Source organism: Lithobates pipiens, unplaced genomic scaffold (assembly GCF_037356315.1).
Source record: "Lithobates pipiens isolate NorthernLeopardFrog02 unplaced genomic scaffold, aLitPip1_a1.2 Scaffold_19, whole genome shotgun sequence".
Classification (NCBI taxonomy): domain Eukaryota; kingdom Metazoa; phylum Chordata; class Amphibia; order Anura; family Ranidae; genus Lithobates; species Lithobates pipiens.
In genome coordinates, this window is record NW_027507764.1 from 61816372 (window position 1) to 61842700 (window position 26329).

Genomic DNA, 26329 nt, shown 5'->3' on the forward strand with positions numbered 1-26329 from the left:
TCTCCATAAAGTCCTTGAACAGTTACGGCCCAAAACATAAGTACCGTTTAGTACAGTGTCCAGCTATGCCCAACATAGCCTATGTCCTATGTATTGCAGCCTGTCATCAATTTTTACAGTCATCAGGACTGGATGCTGCACCTTTGCCTCCTGGGCTCCTGAAACCATTGGGATTTGATGCACATGGACCAAACTCCCAAACCACCAAATGCATGTAGCCTTATTGGTATATTTAACAAAGCAAATAATAAGTTCATTGTTAGTGTTATCATTAGTCTGAGAGCCAGCAAGACAGGCACTTCGTTTCTGATTTGCACATATGATGAATAAACTCTACAGTGCCGTAGAGGTGGATGAAATCATTGTGCTTTTATGAGGATTAGCTGCAATGTAAAAGAGGAAACTAAGGGGGATATAACTCACAGGAAGTCCCCACCAGAAACAAGTAACTAAATTCTCCTGTCCATTTACTGTGCAACATTTGTAGAATGAAAAGTCAGCAACCGTTCGGCTTCTTGGCTCATTTTTGTTGACCAAAAAAAATAAATCTAATATATTTTTAAAGATAAAGAAAAACATCTCATGCGAAATATCTATACAGGGCACATTGGGCTACTCCTACAGGCAGAGCCCTGAGGATTTCCACACCCTCCAGATTTCCTCCTTCTCTAAAGAACTTGTAGCTGCTCGTTCTAGCAGTTCTCTTGCAAGGAGACGAAGCTCTGTGCAGACAATGTGATGGAAAACCAGTTCCAGATAACGGGGAAACACAACGTAAGTTATACTTCCTTATTTCCTTATACTTTGCTTCTCTTTCTAACCGTCTAATAGGAAACAAAGCTTGTTCTTTGATGTTGTAGTATCTACAGGATTTCAGTGTAGAAGAATGGAATTCTTTGAGGGCTGACAATGAAAACTGACTTCCTGTCCTAAAATTGAAAACATCTATTTTTTTTAACCCTTTCCTTTTCAAGCCTGGTGTCCCTTTAATAGGATTTTTATACCAAGGGGATGCTGTTCTCCTGATCATTACTAGAGACTGGGAGCTGTCTCAGTCACTGTGATGTGCTAACTAGTTTTAACCATCAGATTAATGAGCCAATAGTAAAGCGGAGGTTGATAGCGAAAATGCTACTGCCAGTGACCAGATAGTTCAGTTGGTATTGTAATAAATGGTTTAAAGCATATTTTTGATGGAAATAAGTATAAAGTAGGGCTGTGGAAATTAAAGATTAATTCCTCGATTCATTTTTTTGATCGATCAAAATGATTTTGATCGGTAATCACCTCTCCACCGGCTTCCGGGTCTTCAGGGAGTTCCGTCGGAGATCCGGTGACGTCATGGACATTGACGTCACTGGACTCCGGTAACGTCGAAGTTCTTATTGAACGTAACGCATATGGGGGAGGAACGGCGCATTACATCACCCGCTGCTGCCTTACGAAACTAACAGGATTGCCGGCTTTACGTGCTGTATTTTAATCATCTGTATGTGAGTAGTTTGTATTTGAAAACAAAAATGAAATCTTATACTTAAGCGGTGAGTACTTAGATCTTTTCTTTCTACCCATGACCTGTCGTCCTTGCTGAGATCTAAGGAGACGTGAGACAGTTTATGGTCTGTGTTAACCCTTTTGATATCCGCTTGCATGACCCCCTGTTTGCACAGGGGTCCATGCCATAAGATGAGAGTGATTAGTTAGACCGGAGGTGGAGGGATTGTCACGCTACTGTGGAAAAAAAAAATGACTTACGTCAGTGCTACAGTTTGAATTTAAAACGTATTTGTGTGAACTGTGAAGTTAAGTCATGGATTTTGGAAACTAACTAGTGTCGGTGATTGTATATAGTGTATACCACATTTACCACTGACTAATGCAGAGTTGCAATGCAAGGAGATCGGCTAAAAGTAGTTGGATCTGTATGTGCATTATAATTAATCGAAATTAGTTGGTTAATTGATAAAAAAACGATTAATAGAACACAAAAATTTTAATCAGTAACAGCCCTAGTATAAAGTTCTGAACATCAATTAGATCCTAGTTAGTTTCCTAACACTACCTCTGCTCTCTTCTAGGGCCCCAGGGACCCCTCCAGGGTAGCACAAATGCTAACTAGCTGTCTGGTTGCTGGGCAACACAATCTGTGAACCTTACTATTGGTTGTTTCAGCTGTCCATCACAGTGATAGGCCAATGGAAATGAGTGTGAGACTGAAGTGGTGGACTACAACCAATGTGTAATTGGGGAAATGTTCCTTCATTTCCTCTCCCAGAGACGCAACAGAAAGTTAGACTAAATCTCCCAAAGTGATAACAAGTAACAGGTGCCCCATTGGAAGATTTTCCCTCGCCACTTGTTCTGGAGACAACTGTACAATTATAGATTTCTCCACACTTTTTTTGTGAAATTGTCACAGTAGAAATAGAGAGTTAGCTCCTCAGTGAAGACACACATTAAGCTAGAAAACCTGAGCTGAAAGTGGAACTTTAGTCAGAAAATTAAGTCCCTCTAGTTCACTTCAAGCTGGCCCCTTTTGCATGTATAGCTATGTCAAACAATAAAAATAAGTGTCCTATACTGTTTAAAATCCAGGAATACACTGACTCTATTCTGCACATGCTCAGTTGGTCTCTAGTTTTAAGCAACATGTCCAATTTGTAGAGGCCGATCTGCTGACAGCCTATAGATTTGCTGCTGTTTAGTGGCTCTGGGCTTCAGCAAAATGGCAGCCTCCAGCAAGAAGAAACAGAAGCAATGCTGGAGGCAATTTACGGCACACACTAATTTCGGTAGCATAATTATTAATGTGGAAGGTATGATGCGAGTTGTTATGGGTAATGTTCTGCTTTAAATAAAAAAAATATGTTGTCATTCGTAAAATACAAAATTTCATTCTGTTATATTCGTTATGTTGCGTTAATACATTTTCGGATAATTCGTTATTATTCGTAGAGTGTCGAATTCATTAGTTCGTATTCGTTGAAATTCGCTCTTTATGTATGTATGGACAATCGTGATAACGATTCGTAGTTTGGAAAGTCGCTTGTTTATTGAATCTTTTAACACACACAATGACAACGTCTCTTCTCCTCGGCTCAAATACAATACAACACCCTTCTAACTCAGTACTCAGGAATGCACTTTGCCAGTAATCCATCCTTCGGCACAAAATTAATTAGCTGATTGGACTAAAAGGTTTAATTTGAGCTGACCTTTTGTTTCATTAGATCTTTAAAGAATTACCGAATCATGTCGAATTCATTCTTTATATTTCTTTCGTATTCGTTGTAATTCGTTATTTTAATTTTTTTATTCGGACATTCGGATGCATCCGAATGTCCGAAAGATGCAAAATTCGGCCGAATTTCGATTTGTTACGAAACGAATTGCACAAGCCTACTACAGATACACTTCCAGTATCTTGACTGTAGGCAAGACACACTTGTCTTTGTACTCCTCACCTGGTTTCCATCACACATGCTTGACACCATCTGAACCAAACAAGTTTATCTTGGTCTCATCAGACCAGAGAAGATGGTTCCAGTAATCCATGTCCTTATCTGCTTGTCTTCAGTAAACTGCCGGCTTTCTTGTGCATCATCTTTAGAAGAGATTTCTTTTGTGGGACGACAGCCATGCAGACCAATTTGATGCAGTGTGCGGCATATGGTCTGAGCACTGACAGGCTGACCCCCCACCCCTTGAACCTCTACAGCAATGCTGGCAACACTCATACATCTATTGCTCAAAGATAACCTCTGGATATGACGCTGAGCATGTGCACTCGATCCTTTTTTTCAGATCCTCAGAGAGTTCTTTGCCATGAGGTGCCATATTGAACTTCCAGTGACCATTCACACCTGAGACCTTGTAACACTAACGAGTCATATGACACTGGGGAGGGAAAATGGCTAATTGGGCCCAATTTGGACATTTTTACTTAGGGGTGTACTCACTTTTGCTAGCAGTTTAGAGTTTTTGTACAAAATTCTGTACTAACACAAGTGATGTTAGTGTGGCAATCTCCCCCACTGAGCTATTGTATTCTGACAAGGGGACTGCCCCCCCCCCCAAAACACACTGATCGGATGTTAATTTTCCAGCGTGATCCTATTACAGAAGCCATCGGACAGGGAGCTGTACATACGGGCTGAAAGTCAGCTGATTTCTGCTGAATCTATTGTTTTCCACCAATTTTCGGCCCGTGTGTATCCAGCCTAATCTAGTTAATTTCCATCATGTAATTACAGGTTAACAGCCTATACTCCTTTAGTAAATCAACATTAAAGTTACTGATCTCTGTCCAGGCTCAGACAGTCATCATGGCAGATAACACAGGTTTCACTTCTATCACACACCCAGAGAAGTGAGCAGTCTGCATTCCATTTGTACAGGGATAGTCTGAAGAGAAGGTGGAGATCTACCTGAACAACATGCAAAATATCAGACAAAAGATCACCAGGGTGCAGCATGTTTATTTTTTGTTGCTTATGTTGTTCTTTAAGAAGATAACTTAGTAAGGCTCTAAATGTAGAAAAGGTTAAAATAAATTTTAGGAAAAAATAATATAAATGTCACAGTGAAAATATATAGAAGAAATAATGTGCTCAGTAATTTTACCAAAACTGGTACCCGCGTCCACAAAAGTTATACTGAAAGAAAAAATTGTTGAGGCAAATGGACTTTCCTGACACAAACATTACAACATATTGAAGTTTAGAAACCGATGTTCTTTATTACAAAGTGTATCATTAAAAATGATTACAGAATATTGTAAAAGAATTCCCTCACAGCTAGGCTATTATTTTCAAAGAAGTACGTTCCAGCACCATATTGCAATTAGCATATCATAAGAAAGGATTTAAAGCCAGCTCTTCTCAACAAGTTTTGAGGATCATCTGCTTCTTCAGGAGTATTGGAGGGAGTGCACTTTCCCAAAGGGACCAGGCGGGCAAGGGGGAGCCAGAACTTGAAAGCCCACAGCTAATTTCTACCCGGCGGGTATGGGAGCAAAGTAAAAATAGAGGAGATATCAGCCAAAAAGCTTCTTGGACTTAAAATAGGCAAGTACTTGTGAAGTACTTGTGGCCACAGAACTCAATATGATGAAACAGGTCAAGGAAGGGTTCATTAATGTCTACTGGGGTGAGGCGCATCATATACCTGGAGGACACAAAAAGTCAATGACAAAATGTAGCTGTATTTGTGTCCTTTTCATATATGCTGCATAACCTCTGTCCACTGCCAGTGCCCATTATCTTTTTGTGTCCTTCTGGTATAAGATGTGCGTCAGCCCATAAGACATGGCGCAACCCTTCCTTGGCCTGTTTCATCATATTGAGTTCTATGGTCACAAGTACTTTGCCTATTTTAAGTTTGTTTACAGATCAGTTTAGGATCTCTCTTTGAAACGGATGTTATCTGTTATTATCTATTATCTGTAATTGTGCAGACTTTTGTATCTCACTTTTGCCTTAAGCCCTCGTTCACATTGAACGCAGCTTTGAAATTGCACAGTTTCAAAGCCGCATTTCCGTGCGACTTGGAAGACATCTGTGCGGCTTCAAGCACAGATGTCTATTGAAGATGCACCTGACATACCCCGAAAAGTAGCTTTTGGATTACCCTTCATATCTTTATTTTTTGGGGTTATTATGTCATTACGATTGTGACCTGAATAAGGTTATTGTCTATGCTCCTCCCTGTTTTGTTTTGTTTTACTTTTGTTTTGCTTTCTGACCTTATGTCTGTCCATCACAATTTGTAACCATCTCAATGTTGTCCGTATATGTCGGATTGTTTATTAATAAGAAGACGCACCCGACATTGCCAAAAGTAGTGCAGGAACTACTTTTGCAAATACTTTTGGAACGGTGCCATTGCTGGCAATAGGCTGTGACTCATCATGCGATTTGACCTGGGTCAAATCGCATTACAAATTGCTCCAATGTAAACAAGAGCTTAGAGGAGTTTGTAAACAAAGAAACACTGCTTTAGACATGCAGCGGGATGATACACCTGGCAGGTGCATCTGCACTGGGTCACATGCATACTGTAGCTACTGAAGCAGGAAATTCTCTAAATATCTCCAAATGCAACACTAAAAACATGTGCAAGCACTTTTAACATACAACAAACGTACCTAGATTACATGGTCCAGTTACAGGTGTGAACAATTCCAAACAGCAAGTGAAATCAGTCAGTAAGCTAATAAGCTAATACTTCTTCTAAATCTTCCAGATGCTCTATGATAAACTCACATACCTCATTGTAGGTTCTCAGTAATAAATAGTATCCATAAGTACAGTGTGGCTCCTGAATGTGCCACTAAGAGGACTGTAGGAATGTACATCCTGAAGTAGTGCCTACCTCTTTTCTCTCTATCTTTAAAGGCAAGTCTAAATATGATTGTCGGATGTGCGAAAATTCAAACTGCTACCTTTTTTCACCATCAGGCTTTCTGTAAGTGGGAGATAGCAGAGTCTACAGTGGGTGTCCAGCATCACAAGCAGTTGTGTTCCAGGATCATCACATTAACCGCAAAAGAGAAGGACCAGGACCAGTTCAGAACAGCAACGTCTGAATAAAACACTGAAGTACTGTGTAGGTAGGATATGCTCTCTGTATGCATTGCAATTTTTAAGTAGAGGTACCTTTGAAACAGGTAACCTATTCATTTAGTCTGATCTGTCAGTGTAAACACCCTTGTTGTCCAGGTCCCTGATATGCACTCACATCATCTATGAGTCAGAAGCCTGGCACCCCTCTAACACGGAGCTAAGCCCCCTCCAATCAGCAGGAGATCAGCAGGAGGTCTGTGAGCAGATCCTATGCTGATCAGAGCCGAGCAGAAGGGATTAGGGATGGCCGAACTGTTCCCCCGGCGGTCGGTTTGCGGCGAATTTTGCGTGTTTGCGGTTCGCCCAATCGGTGGACTATTGCCACTGTTCGCCCGGCGGACATATGTATTTACAGTGTGAAAGAACTTTGACCCATGATGACACATCCATCATGGGGTACAGGACAGCCAATTGAGACATTTTAGCACATGGACAATTAGACATACCCCCTACCTTATAAATAGACCTGATCTGGCGGCCATTTTACATTCTGTCTTATGTCCGTGTAGGGAGAGGTTGCCGTGTGGAGCAGGGACAGACTGTAGTGACACAAATCGCTAGCTATTAGGTCCACAAAAGTCCTTTTAAGGACTGGTATAGGTGTAGTACAGTATATAGGGTTCAGTGCACTGCTGTGCTGGTGATTGCAGAAGCCTGTCTTTTGTCAGTGTAGGGACAGGACGCTGTGTGCAGCAGGGAGAGACTGTAGTGACACAAATCACTAGCTATTCGGTCCACAAAAGTCCTTTTAAAGACTGGTATAGGTGTAGTACAGTATATAGGGTTCAGTGCACTGCTGTGCTGGTGATTGCAGCTGTCTTTTGTCAGTGTAGGGACAGGACGCTGTGTGCAGCAGGGACAGTCAGTTTAATCACTAGCTAGCTATTACTATTAGGTCCACAAAGGTCCTTTTAAGGACTGGTATAGGTGTACAATATATAGGGTGCTGGTGTAGGGCTGTGCTGCAGATTACTGCTGGTTTCTGCAGCAGTCTTTTATCAGTGTAGGGACTGAGGTACAGTCTGCAAATCACTAGCTACTAGGTCCACAAAGGTCCTTGTAAGGACTGGTATAGGTGTACAATATATAGGGTGCTGGTGCAGGGCTGTGCTGCAGATAACTGCTGGTTTCTGTAGTAGTCTTTTATCAGTGTAGGGACTGAGGTACAGTCTGCAAATCACTAGCTACTAGGTCCACAAAGGTCCTTGTAAGGACTGGTATAGGTGTACAATATATAGGGTTGTGGTGCACTGCTGCTGACTGCTGCCCTATTCTGCAGCAGTCTTTTATCAGTGTAGGGACTGAGGGACAGTCTGCAAATGACTAGCTACTGGGTCCACAAAGGTCCTTTTAAGGACTGGTATAGGTGTACTATATGGTGTGCAGTATATAGGTGTGTAATACACAGATAGGTGTGTAATACACGTATAAAATACAGTATAGAAAGCATAGTATCGTGCATTTCCACTGTGCAGCATTGTGACTGCTGAGCGGTTCTGCAGCGATACTACAAAGAGTGACAAACGCAATAAAAAAAAAGTATTGTAACTGGTGTGATAGACCAGTGGCCCCCAAAAACGACAGATTGAAGCGGGGTGTTATATACCTTCTTCCACATACATACTGCACTTCTCTAGAGACTTTTGTCACAGGGTCATTTAAAAAATGAGAGGCAGAGGAAGAGGCAGGCCCTTCCGCAGGGGTGGTAGGGGTAGGGCAGGAGCAACAGGCTTGAGCCAAAGTGGCAAATTGCAGAAGGTGCGTGTGATTAAGTCAAAGGACGCACCAGACTTGGTTGAGTGGCTCACTCAGCCTTACTCTTCTGCCCCCTCCTCATCCTCTCAATCTGCACCCTCTTCTTCACTCTCTGCTGTGTGCACCCCCAAAGACACTACCACCAACACCACCACCATATACCTTCCGCTTGAGTCACGGGAATTATTTTCCGTTCCATATCAAGACATTTCTGATGCGCAGCCACTCTTGGCATTGGATCAGGAAGAGGAGGTAGCAACAACCACCACTCAGCAGTCTGACGACAGTACCCAGATCAGCCCAAGGAGGAGGTTGGTCCCCGGTGTTGCTGCCTACTCCGAGATCTCTAATTATAGCGGTGGGGAAGGTGACGTCGATGATGGCATGTTTAGTAATGTCACGTGGGTGCCCACAAGAGAGGAAGAGGAGGGGAGGGAGATATGGACCAGCAGATAGGGAGGAGAAGCAGGAAGAACTTACATTGCACAGGAGGGACAAAGCAGACTGCTAATGTATCAGGAGCGAGGCATCAACCATGTACAGTCACATCTGGGGCTCCCAGGATGCCGGCACATGGCTCCGCAGTGTTGGCTTTTTTTAATGTCTCTGCTGCTGACAATAGTGTTGCCATCTGCAATCTTTGCAGTCAACGCATAAGTCACGGTAAGCCCAACACTCACCTTGGGACGACCGCCTTAAGAAGGCACATGAGCTGCCATCACCGAGCCCAGTGGGAGCAACGGAACATACAAAGCCACACTCCAGGCTCTCACCATCCAGCCTCGTCTTCTACTTCTCCTTCTCCTCTCTCCTCGCAATTGTCCTCAATCCACAATTTTCTGCAAAAAGGCAGGCTTCCGTGGGCCAAATGTTCGAGCGTAAAAAAATGATGACGCCGAATAACCCTCTTGCCCAACGGTTGACGGCTGGCTTGTTAGAACTGATAGCCCGCCAACTACTGCCATATAAACTGGTGGACTCAGAGGCCTTTCAAAAATTTGAGGCCATTGGAACACCACAATGGAAGGTCCCAGGAAGGAAGTATTTCTCACAGAAGGGCATCTCAGAGCTATATGGCCATGTTCAGCGGCAAGTGAATGTATCTCTGGCACACAGTGTCGGTGCCAAGATACATCTGACCACAGACACGTGGTCTAGCAAACACGGGCAGGGAAGGTATATCACTTTTACTGCCCACTGGGTGAACCTTCTGACGGCCGTCAAGTATGTAACCCGTGGCACCCATGTAGATTTGGTTTTACCGCCACTGATTGCATGCAGGCCTTGCTCTTCTTCTCCTCCTCCTGCTCCATCCTCCTCCCTCTCCTCCTCGGCTGATTCCTCCTTTTCCGCTGCTAGTGTCTCTTCTGCTGCGTCGCCCAAGCTCCCCAGAACCCCAGAACCTATTTGACATGCCAGGTGAAACGTTGCCATGCTGTGCTGCATCTGTTGTGCCTGGAAGCCAAGAGCCACACTGGCCCTGCACTCCTTTCAGCTTTGCATTCACAGGCAGATCAGTGGCTAACACCACTCAATTTGACAGTTGGTAAAGTGGTGTGTGACAACAGTGCCAATCTGCTTAGCGCATTGAAACAGGGCAAAATTACGCATGTGCAATGCATGGCACACATCTTAAACTTGGTCGTGCATCAATTCGTTGTCAAATACTCTGGGGTCCAGGACATCTTGCAGCAGGCAAGGAAAATCTCGGTTCATTTTAGAAGATCTTACACGGCCATGACTCGTCTTGCTGACATTCAGGGGCGACATAATCTGCCGGTCAGACGTCTTATTTGCGATTGCACGACGCGATGGAACTCAACCTTCTATATGCTTGATAGGCTGCTCCAGCAGAAATGTGCAGTTAACGTCTACCTGTACGAACTCTGCGGCAGAACCGGTTCTGGGGAGCTTGGTTTTTTTTCTCCGCGCCAGTAGCTGCTCATGCGCAACGCATGCAGACTTCTGCGGCCATTTGATGAGATCACCAAACTGGTCAGTCGCAGCCATGGTGCCATCAGTGACATGGTACCTTATGCCTTCTTTATGGAGCATGCATTGCATCGTGTCATTGATCAAGCCGTGGAGGAGCAGGAGCAGGAAGATGCGGAAGTCGCAATGCTGGATGAATTTCCAGGGGGGGCTACTCTATCTGAGACAAGTCAACAACAGGAGACTGAAGAGGAGTCAGAGGAGGATGGTGCCAGGGTGGGTGAAGAGGAGCAAGAAGAGCATGCTTTAAACTGGGATCCCTGTTGTTGTGCGTGGATGGGGAGAGGAGAACGAGGAGGACGACATTATCCTGGATGATGAGCAGGAGCCAGGCCACCACACTGCTTCCAGTTTAGTGCAAATGAGGGCCTTCATGCTCCAGTGTTTTAACAGGGACCCCTGTATAAAAAGCATAAGGGTCAAGGACCAGTACTGGGTGGCAACGTTCTTAGACCCCCGGTACAAACACAAAATGGCGGAAATGTTACCACCGTCACAGAGGGCTGTCAGAATGGAGCACTTCCAGGCCTTGCTTTGAGAAATGCTGCATTCTGCTTTTGTGTGCGCTGGCAGAGGAGGAATTCCCACTCCCAGAGAAAGAGTTGCCGGTACCAATCCAACAGCGCCTGCAAGAAGAGGCCAGTTTGAAGATGTGTTGGTGACTTCGGATATGAAGTCATTCTTTCAGCTGACCCATCGACAGGTCTCATCCGGATCCAACATCAGGGAACGCCTAGACCGACAGGTGTCCGACTACATCGGGTTAACGGCCAATGTGGACACTCTGAGGAGTGATGAACCCCTGGGCTACTGGATGGGCAGGCTTGACCTCTGGCCAGAGCTTGCCCAATTTGCAATGGAACTGTTGGCTTGCCCCTCGTCCAGTGTCCTGTCCGAAAGGACGTTCAGCGCAGCAGGGGGGATCGTGACCGATAAGAGCACTCGCCTAGCTCACGACAGTGTTGACTACCTCACATTTATAAAAATGAATGAGGCATGGATCTCGGAGGAATTCAACACATGTGACCAGTAGACCATGTATTTCTCTATAAACGATTTATTTAATCAAGCACACAGACCTTTTTTCTACATTTGGCTCACTTCCTTACACACCGTACTATATGGCCGTACCCTCCTGTTTGAAGAGGTTGAGCGGTGTCATATTTTTGGAGCCCAGCAGCGAGTTGCTGGTATCAGTGCTGCTGTCAGTGCTCTCTATCTCGGTGCTGGTGTCAGTGCTCTCTCTCTATTTCGGTGCTGGTGTGGTGTCAGTGCTCTCGATCTCGGTGCTGGTGTGGTCTCAGTGCTCTCTATCTCGGTGCTGGTGTCAGTGCTCTATAGCTTGGTGCTGGTGTCAGTGCTCTATATCACGGTGCTGGTGTCAGTGCTCTATATCACGTTGCTGGTGTTAGTGCTCTATATCACGGTGCTGGTGTCAGTGCTCTATATCACGGTGCTGGTGTCAGTGCTCTATATCTCGGTGCTGGTGTCAGTGCTCTATATCACTGTGCTGGTGTCAGTGCTCTATATCACGGTGCTGGTGTCAGTGCTCTCTATCTCAGTGCTGGTGTCAGTGCTCTCTATCACTATGCTGGTGTCAGTGCTCTATATCACGGTGCTGGTGTCAGTGCTCTATATCTCGGTGCTGGTGTCAGTGCTCTATATCACGGTGTTGGTGTCAGTGCACTCTATCATGGTGCTGGTGTCAGTGCACTCTATCATGGTGCTGGTGTTAGTGCTCTATATCACGGTGCTGGTGTCAGTGCTCTATATCACAGTGCTGGTGTCAGTTCATTCTATCACGGTGCTGGTGTCAGTGCTCTATATCACGGTGCTGGTGTCAGTGCTCTATATCTCGGTGCTGGTGTCAGTGCTCTATATCACTGTGCTGGTGTCAGTGCTCTATATCACGGTGCTGGTGTCAGTGCTCTCTATCTCAGTGCTGGTGTCAGTGTTCTCTATCACTATGCTGGTGTCAGTGCTCTATATCACGGTGCTGGTGTCAGTGCTCTATATCTCGGTGCTGGTGTCAGTGCTCTTTATCACGGTGTTGGTGTCAGTGCACTCTATCACGGTGCTGGTGTCAGTGCACTCTATCATGGTGCTGGTGTTAGTGCTCTATATCACGGTGCTGGTGTCAGTGCTCTATATCACAGTGCTGGTGTCAGTTCACTCTATCACGGTGCTGGTGTCAGTGCTCTATATCACGGTGCTGGTGTCAGTGCTCTATATCACGGTGCTGGTGTCAGTGCTCTATATCTTGGTGCTGGTGTCAGTGCTCTATATCTTGGTGCTGGTGTTAGTGTTCTATATCACAGTGCTGGTGTCAGTGCTCTATATCACGGTGCTGGTGTCAGTGCTCTATATCACGGTGCTGGTGTCATTGCTCTATATCTCGGTGCTGGTGTCAGTGCTCTATATCACGGTGCTGGTGTCAGTGCTCTATATCACGGTGCTGGTGTCAGTGCTCTATATCACGGTGCTGGTGTCAGTGCTCTATATCATGGTGCTGGTGTCAGTTCACTCTATCACGGTGCTGGTGTCAGTGCTCTATATCACGGTGCTGGTGTCAGTGCTCTATATCACGGTGCTGGTGTCAGTGCTCTATATCTCGGTGCTGGTGTCAGTGCTCTATATCACGGTGTTGGTGTCAGTGCACTCTATCACGGTGCTGGTGATCATCTCCTGCACCCTCTTCATAGCCTACCCTGACCTTTCCTCTCCTCAATTGCCTTCATGCGCTCCTGTATTGTCAAAATTTCACAGATAAAAAAAGAATGCTTGTAGTTGTTGATCCCAGATTCACTTCATACATGTGTTATGTCAGTGGCCATGTGGTGAGACTATGTGTGCACAGCTAGTAAGTATTTTGTGGCTGGAAATATGACCTGTGGGTTTTTAAAGTTCGCCTGCCATTGAAGTCAATGGGGCCCGCCCCAAACTTTGAGGTTCACGAACTTTTGGCCGCGAAACGTCCCGCCGGAAGTTCGTCCATTTCTAGAAGGGAAGTGACATTCATGTCCACTCAGTTTATGCAGAGCAGACACAGGCTACATGGGCGGCCGGGTGTAAACAGATGCCGCTGTTCGTTTACAAGCTACCTCCAACCCGCTTCATCAAAAAAGGAAAACTGACAAAAGTCCATTCACACCTGACTGTCCATAGGGCTGCATGGAATTAAGGGAAAATTCCCGAGAGAGGTCATAGAAATTTTTCTTAACCACTTACAGAGCAGAAGATTTTACTGCTTAATGACCAGGCCATTTTTTGAGCTATGACACTGCGTCGCTTTAACTGACAATTGCGCGGTCGTAGGACGTTGCACCCGAACAAAATTGACATCCTTTTTTTCCCACAACTAGAGCTTTGTTTTGGTGGCATTTGATCACCTCTGCGGTTTTTATTTTTTACGATATAAACAAAAAAAGAGCGACAATTAAAAATAAATATATATATATATATATATATATAAATATATGTATATATATATATATATATATATATATATATATATATATATATGTATATATATATATATATATGTATATATATATATATATATATATATATGTGTGTATATATATATATATATATATATATATATATATATATATATTTTTTTTTTTACTTTTTGCTATAATATATATCCCCAAAAATGGTTTTAAAACAAAATTTCTTCATCAGTCTAGCCCAATATATATTCTTCTACATATTTTTGTTTAAAAAAAAAATCGCAATAAGTATATACAGATTGGTTTGCGCAAAAGTTATATCGTCTACAAACTATGGGAAAGATTTATGAAATTTTTATGGAATTTTTTTTTTTTACTAGTAATGGTGGTGATTTGCGATTTTTAGCGCTACTGCGACATTGCGGCGGACAGATAAGACAGTTTTGACACATTTTTGGGACCACTGACATTTATACAGCGATCAGTGCTATAAAAATACACTGATTACTGTGTAAATGTTACTGGTGGGGAAAGGGTTAACACTAGGGGTGATCAAGGGGTTAAATGTGACGTGAGTGTTTCTTACTGTAGGGAATGCGACTGACTGGGGGAGGGGATATATCACTGTTCCTGCTTACTAGGAACAATCTGTCTCCTCTCCCCTGACAAAACAGGGATTTGTGTGTTTACACACACAAATCCCTTCTGGCTCTTGTGGCCACAATAGTGGGTGGCCATCGGCGATCGCGCTCGCTGGCCACACGCATTGGGTCCCCCGCCGTACAGCGAGCGCAAGCCTTTGGCGGCTCTTAAAGGGGACTACGTACCCATAGGTCATTTTGCGGGACTGTGCCACTTAGCCAACATATATCGGCGTGACCTGGTTGGCAAGTGCTTAAAAAAAAGGCAAAACTAAACATACATTTTGTGAGGTTGCATGTGATTAACACAGGGCCAGTCGGCACTGTCCAGACAGAGGGTCAGGGGTCCTGCATCCTGATAGAACAGTCAGTGCAGAATGAAAACTCCTCCTACAAGCTTTAACCAGACACCGATAGAAGTCACAAGACTGCTATATACTGCTGATGAGAAAAGGTATTTAGCAGTTTATATTTACTAAAATAATTGCATTTCCATGTTCTGTGTACTGTGTAACACTTTAACAATAAACACGAATAACCCTTTGATGTCTTCTTTTGCCTTTTAAAATTTGCTTGGAGTTAGGGTTTAATCCAACTAAGATCTTGTTGCCTATAACAATATATAGATTTATTTTATTAGTTTGGTCAACAGTACAAATACAATGCAATTTGGTATTTTACTTTTTATTTAAGTGGATGTATATATAAAAGCTTTTGGGTCACAAAAAAAAAACAAAAAAAACAAAAAGAAAAACAAATTAGATTTCAATCAAAAAGAGTAGTACAATTTTATCTCCACCACAATTCTTGTACATTTTTTATTTATAAAATTTAACAAGATCACCAAAATATATAAGAGATAGATACAAATTATTAGCCGTGGATGGAATATTCTACAATGTCTCATTATATAGACATAGCCTAGGTACTAATACAGTTAAAATATTGTTTTAAACCATCTCTAATACACATGAGAATATCAATCCACTGGATTTAACCATTTTGTAGAATCCAAATTTTAATCTGAGCAATATAAACAAATGAAAAATGTCCAAGGCCCCCCTATCTGAACCTAAAGATGAATAAAATACTTCCATGAGATGTAACCTTCGGTTCTACCCCCCCCCCCCCCCCTCCCCTCCCTTTCTTCTCTTCCCCTCCCCTCCCCTTTTTTTTTTAAAAAAGGATGAGGAATGTAGGTTATTTTTAAAAAGGATGAGGAATGTAGGTTATTGTATTGCTGTATTATTGTAATAGTGTAATAATACAATTGTATTATCGTATTAATGTATTGTATTTTTGGAATAAGGTCAATACACAATATGGTTCTTGGAGGAGGGGAGAGAGAAACAGAGAGGAGACATGGAAAATGGGAATGAGGGGAGTGGGATTAATATAAATATAGAGGAGGCTTAAGTTTTGGACAAATATGGGTACATGTATGCATTTGCTTATTACGTGCATGTGTATGTGCATGCATGTGTATATATGTATATATATAGACGGATATGGACGGACATATTTAATTTGGTCTCTCTTTTTTTTTTTTTTGCGATCACTCCTTTCTTTTGCAAGAGCCATGTTGGAGTAGACACAATGTGTAGTGGAGTAACAGGTGACATTAGAAAACATGTTATTATAAAAGACTGGCGGAGGGCACGGGGAAAGCTCGCCCTGGAGCAGCCATACACAACCACAAAACCCCATTAGGTAAACACTCACAATCCGGAGGGTCCGGAAATTGAGTGGTTAAAAGCAGTAGAGCTTTGAGATTCGTGGGGGGACCGTTGGTAAACGGCCAACCCAGGGATTGGTAGAGAGGGAGGGAGGGAGTAGTAAATCGGACGGGAGGGGGTAGACTTAAAGGGGTTTTTCTTCCCTTTTTTTTTTGTTGTTTTGTTTCTGCCTCTCTTTCCGAGGAGATATGGAAACTTTAAAAATAATGTCCTTAAACGTAAAGGGATTGAATGTCCCTGAAAAAAGACGAATGTTATTCCATGATTTAAAGAGACTGAAGATAGATGTAGCGTTCATTCAAGAAACACATCTCAGAGAAAACAATCTCCCTTTGTTGAGGACTACGGGTTATCCAATGGTTTACCACGCATTTAATCCGGATTCCAAAACCAAGGGAGTAGCCATTATGATATCAATAATAGTAGCATGGGATCATAGAGATTCCTTGATAGATGCAAAGGGAAGGTATTTGTTTGTAAAGGGGACTATAGGAGGGGTAGGAGTAACATTAGCAACATATTATGCCCCCAATATACAACAAGACTCTTTTGTTAAAGAGACATTTGATAAACCTATGGAATTCGTAGAAGGACAGTTGATTATGGGGGGAGACCTTAATATCCCATTAATCCCTAGTGAAGACACCTCATCGGGGACATCGTCAGTGACACCTAAAATAAGAAAGAGGATATCTCAGGCAATAATAGAAACAAAACTGGTAGATATATGGCGATTATTACACCCCAAGGAAAGAGACTACTCTTTTTTTTCTAATCCGCATAGAGTGTACTCACGGATAGATATATTCTTTATTCCGCATAAACAACTATCCTCAGTTAAGGAAGCCACTATTGGTCTAATTACCTGGTCAGATCATGCCCCAATCTTTTTAAAATATAATCTAATGGAAAAAAAACATTTAACCCCTAGGATGTGGAAACTCAATGAGAGCCTCCTTCAAGACCCCTTAGTGCTGGAGGACGTCCGAAAGGAGATAAAACTCTTTTTTCAGGAGAATGAAGGCCCAGAAAGTTCCTCGGGAACAATCTGGGAAACGCACAAGGCAGTAATCAGAGGAGTACTGATTAAGCATGGAGCAAGGATTAAGAAGGAAAGAGAAACTAAGTTAACAGAACTTTTAGCAAAAATGCAACACCTAGAAGCCCAACATAAACATGCTCAGAATTTAGAAGTTGAACAAGATTTAATAAGTACACGTAGGCAAGTGACAGATCTGTTACAGTACAGAGCTAAAATGGCAATTCAGATAGGACGTAAATGTAGTTATGAATCCGGCAATAAATGCGGAAAACAACTGGCGAGAGCATTACGGGAAATACAATCAAAGACATACATACCTATAATTAGGAAAAAAGATGGGGAGGAAGAGCGGGTGCCAGAACAGATTGCTGGTGTGTTTGGCGATTTTTACTCCTCACTGTATAATTTGAACCTGAGGGCATCAGATCAAGCTAAGATAAACGAATATATAAGCTCAAGTGAAATGCCGACTCTGACAAGTACTGCACGGGAGGAGATGGAATCGCCAATCACACTAGATGAGGTACAAAACACGATAAAACAGATAAAAAGTGGGAAAGCACCTGGTCCAGATGGATTCTCAGCCCAGTATTATAAGATGCTTATGCCGGAATTATGCCCATATATGGTTAAATTGTTTAATGAAATAGGAGACATATCGACTTTCCACTCAGATACAGCCAAAGCTACAATTACAGTGATACAGAAAGAAGGTAAAGACCCGAAACAATGTGGAAGTTATAGGCCAATATCTTTGTTGAACGCGGATCTGAAAATATTCAGTAAATTACTAGCCTTGAGGATACAACAGTATTTGCCCTCTCTGATTCATCAAGACCAAGTGGGATTTGTCCCAACAAGAGAATCAAGAGACAATACTATCAAGGCCTTAAACTTAATGCATACAGCCAACTCCGCCGAGACCCCCTGCATATTTTTAGGAACAGATGCAGAAAAGGCTTTTGATCGGGTAGGGTGGGGGTTCATGTTCTCGGTACTCCGATATATAAAGCTAGGGGGGAAAATGATAGGCTGGATAGCAAGTTTGTATGAAAAACCTACAGCTCAAGCAAGAGTAAATGGAGTGGTATCTTCATCTTTCCCGATAACAAATGGGACCAGACAGGGATGTCCACTGTCCCCTTTGTTATTTGCGCTGACCCTTGAACCACTGCTATGCAGAGTAAGGCTTAACAGGGATATCCAAGGAATAACCATAGGAGGAACTCATAATAAAGTGGCAGCATATGCAGATGATATGCTTTTTACAGTGACGAATCCGACAATTTCGCTCCCAAATCTATTTAAGGAAATTGAGACATACAGTATACTATCCCACTTTAAAATAAACTGTTCCAAGTCAGAAGCCTTAATGATAGCAGTCCCAGAGAAAATGATGAGACTAATAAAATTAAATTACAAATTTAATTGGACGGACCATGGCCTGAAATACTTGGGAATAATGATTGCAACAGACCTCAATAAAATATATGAATTAAATTTTGCGCCGGTATTGAGGATGGTACGCGGATGCCTGGAGAGATGGCACAGGGGAATACATTCTTGGTTTGGAAGAAATAATATAATCAAGATGAATATTCTGCCAAAACTCCTGTACCTCCTCCAGGCAATTCCAATTCTAATACCAAGGAAATTTTTTAGAACTATACAAACATTATTTATGAAATTTATCTGGGCAGATAAACAACCAAGGATACGGATGACATTATTAACACTACCGAAACAATACGGGGGACTGGCAACACCGAATATATATAAATACTATCAGGCAATACATCTAGGCAGACTGTTGGACTGGTGTCGACATGGAGACCAGAAAATATGGGTAAATCTAGAGCAAGCACAATGTAGGGAGCTACTACATAGAGCACCTTGGTGCTATAGAAATCTGACTCCGGATACGAAGCTACACCCTACAATAGGACCCACACTACAGATATGTTACAATCTCTTAGTTAAGAATAAGATATCGACACAGAACTCCCCTCTAGTCCCTATATTAGGTAATCCCCGATTTATACCAGGCATACAGAAAGGACCTTTTGACAAGCTGATTAAAAAAGGAATATATCAAGCCTCGCATTTCATAAAAATAGGCAAATGGCCAACAATGCAGGAGATGATGGATAGAAAAGGCCCCTTTCAATTAGATTTCTGGCAGGCGGCACAACTAGGACATTTTTTAAGAACAGAGATAGCGCCAGAGTTATTAGACCGAGGCTATATGCCATTTGAGAAACTCTGTATGGAAAAGGAGCCAATTACGCATGTAATTTCGAAAATGTACGCGTTATTGATTAAACCTGTAGAAATTTTTCAGCTACCCTTCTTTCAGAAGTGGGAAATAGATCTAGGAAGGACTTTCTCCGAGGAGCAGAAGAAAAGTATGATACAATCTATTTTTAAAACAGCAACATGTACAAAACTACAAGAAACTAATTATAAAATTATTTCACAATGGTACAGAACACCAGAAAAACTTCAAAAATATTTTCCTCATGTATCAAATAAGTGTTGGAGGTGTCAGAAAGAAGTGGGAAATTTTCTACATATATTTTGGTCATGCCCAAAAATTAAGAAATACTGGAAGGACGTACGAGAGATTATTCAAAAATTTAGTGAAGTAGAAATACGGGAGGATCCAGCAGTATTTCTCTTGCATCTGTCAGGGACCCCGGGAAATATATATAGGAATTCCATCCTGTGCCACTTGGTAAACACAGCCAAGTCATGTATAACACTTAGGTGGAAACAAACACAACCCCCTAGTGTGAGCATGTGGCTGAAGAAAGTTGAGGAGGTGAACAGGATGGAAGACCTAATATGGACAGCTAGGAAAAGAAGAAAACCTACTTGGAAATATGGACACCATGGAATCTTTATGTCTCCTCGGAGGAGGGAAAGAGACAGATTGATACGATCTGGGGGGGGGGGAGATATAGGGGAAGGAGATGAGAACTTCCCCTCTCCCTCTCCTCCTCCCCTTCTTGGTCTGTGGGGGAGCTGGGGGGGGGGGGGTGGTTTGGGGGGACTCCTTTTTTTTTTTTTTTGGGGGGGGGGGGGGAGAAAAACAAGGATGGAAATAAAGGGGGGGGGGACGAGAAATAAGAGGATAACAATAAAACTCTGGCCTGGCTGTTAATAGTACCAACCCAGGACCAGACATAGGGCATGTGGGACCGAGAGAGGAGTTTCTCCGACGCCGTCCCCATATATTACCATTAACTTAGCTTTCTTTTCCTTGGATTTATATATTATACTATAAGGGAAGTGAGAGGTTAAGGTAATAGAACGAACTGTTATGTTCTTTTTTTCTTACTATGTATAAATATGGAAATTCGATGTATGATATTCAGATTGTTTATGTATAATTCCATTCTTGCTTATATGAAGGAAAAAAAAGGGGGAAAAAATAAAGAAATTGAAAGAAAAATGTCCAAGGATAAGCAGGAACAAATTGAGGGAATTAGAATCTAGGCATAAAATATAGGTCAAAAGGGGAAATGGATTCTCTTCCGCCACAGTTTTATCTAATTTAATTGGGGTGTGCTGTGCAGATCTTGACTACATAGTAGATAATATACATGAAAGTTTAAATACATTTAAATAAAATATCCTGTGTTATGAAAAAAATTCTGACAACAAATATTTTAATTTCCAGGAAAATGTCAGATCTGAAAATGGACAAACCAATAAATCTGCCTTCAAACGTGGAAGACTGGACAAAGGATCATGTAAAATTCTGGGTCACCAAACAACTTAAACAGGACTCATCTGTTGGAGACATTCTGTACAATCAAGAAGTAACAGGGGAGATCCTAAAAGTATTAACAAAAAAAGACTTAGTGGAAATGGGAATCAAGCATGGCCCGGCTACATTTATAGTTCATAACTTAAAAAAACTCAATGAAACTTGCAAAGATGCCCAGCAGATCAATCTAGTGGTTAAAGAAAAAGGTTCAGAGGCAAAACCAAAGAAATCTCAAGCCAAAAAGAGCACACATGTCACACCAGAAGAAAGAAAAAATAGCACAGAAGGCGAGTCAGAGACTATATCCAAAGAATTGGGAAATCCAAACACAGTCCCTGCTGAATGCTCTCATAGTCCCTCAAAGACAACTCCGTGCTCTTTTGACTGCACTCCTGTAAATAAATGTTATACGCAGCTTCATTTTCTTCCACCTGAATCCGGGACATCTAATTACATTGACCCGGTACATGAGTACAAGGAGTTCACCAACACAGCAAATGCTACACAAGACGATAAAAAAATGAAATTTTGCAATGAAGTCTTTAGGTTTGCTGCTGCATGCATGAATGCCCGCACCAATGGCACTATCCATTTCGGAGTGCGGGACAAGCCCCATGGAGAAATTATTGGTGTTCACATTGAGAATAGTGAAACATATGTGAATTACATAGCTCACATGATGAACAAATACTTTGAGGAAAAGCATTTGGACTTGGCAAAACAATGTATTCGTCCACCTCGTTTTGTCCCTGTACTGTGTCAGGACAACACAAAGTCTGATTTGTTTGTTATAGAAGTTGATGTCGTTCCTGCATATGTGTATTGTCACTCACAAACATTCCATACTTATGAACAGGTTTTCAAAGACAATAACTGGAAAAAGAGTAAAGAAAAATGTTGTTTTCTAAGAGATGGAGCGAGCTCTAAAGATATGCTGGCAAATGTGCAACACAATGTGGCTGAACTGAAATCATTTTACACTCAAACAAAAGACAGGGACAATGCCCGAAAAACAGCTGAAGACAACCAAAGAAAAAATCAAAGGAAAAGCAAAGAACATGGTTCCAAACTTGTGAGTTTACTAACAGGAAACAGAGACACCCTGGACAACTCATACTATAAATGGTATATTCTGGTTGTGAACAAATCTCAGGAAAGCCAAACAAAGAACTTAGACTTCATGCATGAAGTACCTTGGTTTGCAGTTTTGGATTTCGATCCAGAGTCGATTACCAGCGGTTTATGCAAAGCTTTCCAAGAAAAAAGGAAACCTAGTTTACATGATCCAAGCCAATACAAAAATATGGACAATGTCACAAATGAAAAGCTGGAAGAACTCAAACTATATCAGAAGACCGCTTGGATCTTCTGTAATGGGAGAATGGACTTTGAGGAGAGTCAAGACTACAAACCCTTAAGTTATAAGTTATGGCAAAAAGAAAAAGCAGCAGATGTGAGACAATTGGTATCCTTTCTTATCAGGAAAGATGTATTGGAAAGAGGAAAATTCCTTGTTGTGTTTCTTTTGCTTTCAACTGTCGAAGACCCAGTTGACCCCATGAATGAAGTCTTCAGTGCCTTTTACCAGGGGCTTAATGGTATGACAGACATCCTGTGCATTTGTGAAAGCGAAGAATCTTTTCAAAGCTGGAGAGGTTTGCAAACTAGACTAGTAAGTGAGGAGGAAATGGAAGAACGGTGCATCTACAGCTTGGACATTGAAAATGTAAATGGGACAGTTTTAAAACTAAAGTCTGATACCCGATCATCAAGCAGATTCTTGCCATCACATAATGGATCTTCAACCATACTACACAGGAAAGATGAAGATCTGATGGCTTCTTTAAATATTCTTTGTGCCAATGAGTGTCATGACACGGAGATGGAGAGTAATGAGTCAAAATTTAAAGATTTTATAAAGGCTCAGGAAGAGCATTTTTACAAAGGAGGTAAAGCCACATGGTGGAACTTCTACTTTTCACTGAAAAAGTACACAGGTCCATTCATTGAAAGAGATATCCATAAAAAACTGAGGGAACAGATTGAATGGTGGTCTAAATGTGACAAGCAAATAAGTGTAAAAATCATTACACTGTTTCACTACCCTGGCTGTGGAGGTACCACTACTGCAATGCATGTCCTCTGGGAACTACGGGACACTTTTCGATGTGCAACATTAAAGCGAAAAACAGATAGCTTTACAGACATTGCAGGGGAAGTTATTAATTTAGCGGTCTCTGGTTCACCCAATCGCACAGATTATCACCCTGTGTTGCTTCTTGTGGATGATTATGAAGATGAAGAAAATGTTTTTATTTTACAAAACTGTATCCGGTCTGTAATTGCAGAGCGGTACATGAAATTTGAGAAGCCAGTTGTGATCATTTTGAATTGCATGAGATCCCAGAACCCAGAGCAAAGCTCAAAATTGAATTGTTCAGACAGTGTTCCCCTAGGGTATAAGCTTTCTGAGCAGGAGCGAAGAGCCTTTGAAAAAAAGTTAACAGAGATCGAGGAGAAGTATGAGAGGCCACATGATTTTTATTCGTTCATGATCATGAAAAGCAATTTTGACAAGAAGTATATTGAAAATGTGGTACGAAATATACTAAAAGGATTAAACAATGCAAGCAAGCAGGCCCAACTCATTTCCATTCTAGCCCTTTTAAATAAATATGTAAAGGATTCCACAATTTCTGCATCAATGTGTGAAGAATTCCTTGGCATAACAGCAAAGAAAACATATTGGGGTTACGAGAGCATAGAAGACACAATGGGGGCTTATTTTACCATAATGCTCCGCACAGAGGTGGAAGAATACGGACGATACGAAGGTCTACGGATAAGTCATCCACTGATTGCAAAGCAATGTATAGAGGAATTAATGAACACATACCAAATTCAACGAAGTAGTATCATGCTTAATTTGCTGAACTCCAATGTTTTCCATAGCAATGGAATTGGCAGAGAGATTCTCTGTCAAAACATGCAAAGCATGCTGGTAACACGGCATCGAAAGGAGCACGGTGATGAAACAGACACTTTGTTCTCTCCATTGATTGAAGAAATACAAAAGCATGAAGGCAATTTGTATGTTGAAACAGTTCTGAAAGAGGGGGCATTGAAATTCAACCAAAACCCTTATATCTCTCAAGCATTAGCAAGACACTTCTACATTCGAGAGAAAAAATTTTCAGATGCATTTCATTGGGCAAAGGAGGCAAAACGAATTTCACCGACAAATTCCTTTATTTTAGATACTCTTGGACAGATATTCAAGACCCAACTGAAATCAATAATCGACACTTTAAGCAAAGATAACCCTGTATCTGGCCCAGCACTAAAAATCCTTCTGGAAACAGCTGAAAATGCATCAATTGCCTTCAGAGAGTGCCAGGAACAAACAGAGAAAACCGAGAGAGAAAGGGAAGAAAATCAACTGACAAAGGCTAGACGCTACCGGGTGTACAATACAGCAGGGTACCTTGGCCAGATTGAAGTCTGCCTTTATACAGTAGATATACTTCTACAGTTACCATGGTTCAATTCAAAAGACTTTTTGTCTAGAAAACACCTGATACAATACTTGTCCGGTAAATGGGACATTTCCGTCGACAAGGTCAGTGAAGAATACGAAGAGTTTTATAGTGTTCTTAGCGATTTTAGATCTTTTTTGATTAAGGTGAACACTTATCTAAAAGATGCTTTTGATTTCTTTCAAGACTATTTTGTGTATCTGAAACAACGAAATATCCTCAAGGAAAGCACAGAGTTTAAAATAAGAGAAAAAATTTCAGAATACTATACAAAATACAGACGGAATTTCTGTAACACCGATTTAATGCAGATTACAGATGAAAAGGACACACAACGGGCAGGTGCTTCAAGACGTATTGAGGATTACAGGGTTGGCCTTCAGTCGTTAAAGGCAGACAGGTTCTCAGGTATTCTGGAATATCTCACAGATCCTGGAAAGGAAGATAAAAACATGGAAGCCATCGTCAAAGCCTACAAATATTTACTCCAGAACCGTACAGACAAATTCATTATGAGAGACAAGCAAAACTTTATCTTGGCAAATATAGTGCTTCATTGTATCTCTACGAAATCAACACTGGTTGCTCCCATTGAAACACTGAAAAGGTATCTCAGAGAGGTTCTGCAGCTTTCGGGCCTGGATTACAAATATCCAGAACCTTACTTCTTGGCCTCATTATTGTTCTGGCCCCACAACATTCACCAGTTAGATTCTGACTCTAAACATATAGCGGAATACATCATCTCGATGAGAAAAACTTTCAGAGGTCAGTATCGGCACATGTGCCACGCCAAACAACCCATAGCCCATTTCTATCTTGGAAAAAACTCTGGCTTAGGAAGACTAGTTCACAAAGGCAAAATTGATCAGTGTTTTCAGGTTCCAACACCTGATCTAAATGCTCTGTGGCAGAGTGGAGACATCTGGAAGGAAAAAGCAACAAAAGAATTGTTATTTCTTGTAAATGGAAGAGCTGAAGATAACATGATCTATGTGGAGTGTCAAGGTGGGATAAAGATTCCAGTGAGACCCGTTTATCTTGGACAACTGAGAAGCGGGAAAAGCATTGAGAGAGTGTCCTTTTACCTTGGGTTCTCTATAGATGGCCTAATTGCTTATAACATAGAAAGCTTTTAAAGAACTGTTCAGGGGATGTGTACATTTTCTACAATTTGGAATGTGGACATGGCCTCTGTTGACTTGTCTTTTTTTGCATGTACAGTTTGCTTACTATCAGTAAAAGAAAGATTATAAACAACTGGATAGAATGCAATATATAAACTAATTCCATCAATATCCACAGTAACACTTTACGCAAGTTAAGTATTTAATTTAAATCTTGTAAAGCATTTTATTTTTGTGATCATTTTTAAATTGTGAATACCTTAGTATTAAAATAAAATATTTTATTTCTGACAAAACTAAGATGTGTAGTACATGTGTGTCACAACGTTTATCCTTTATATGCCATTTGCAACTTATAAATAAGCAAGTTGACTAGCAACTGGCAGTAATTAGTCTGTGGTCCTCCAATGGTCCATAAAGCTGTGGTTGAGAAATATGGCTTCTGTATAGTGCAGAAAATGTCCTCTTTGTCTACCAATACACACACACACTGTGTACTCTTTGTTATCTAAAATGTGCTGTACTTTATAGAACCTTTGTACTACACAGCTGCAATAAACCCTGAACTCCAGGCAGTTCACTTGACCTATGGAAGTTTTTACCTCCTTCATAACCGGGCCAATTTTTGCTTTTCAGCACTGTGCTGGTTTAAT

The 26329-nt window shown here is 41.6% G+C and overlaps 1 protein-coding gene across 3 annotated transcripts; it reads left to right on the forward strand.

Moving 5' to 3' along the window:
* Positions 1-484: 484 nt before the first annotated feature.
* On the forward strand, positions 485-25972 carry LOC143996007 (sterile alpha motif domain-containing protein 9-like). Of its 3 annotated transcripts, none has more exons than XM_077490795.1 (3): positions 485-774; positions 6459-6610; positions 20924-25972. In XM_077490795.1, exon 3 carries the CDS (start codon positions 20928-20930, stop codon positions 25686-25688), a length of 4761 nt encoding a protein of 1586 aa, XP_077346921.1. In that variant the 5' UTR covers positions 485-774; positions 6459-6610; positions 20924-20927; the 3' UTR covers positions 25689-25972. The 3 variants fall into 3 exon arrangements, with proteins under 3 accessions (XP_077346921.1, XP_077346922.1, XP_077346923.1); XM_077490796.1 differs by having other exon boundaries at positions 6459-6606; XM_077490797.1 differs by lacking the exon at positions 6459-6610.
* Positions 25973-26329: the final 357 nt, after the last annotated feature.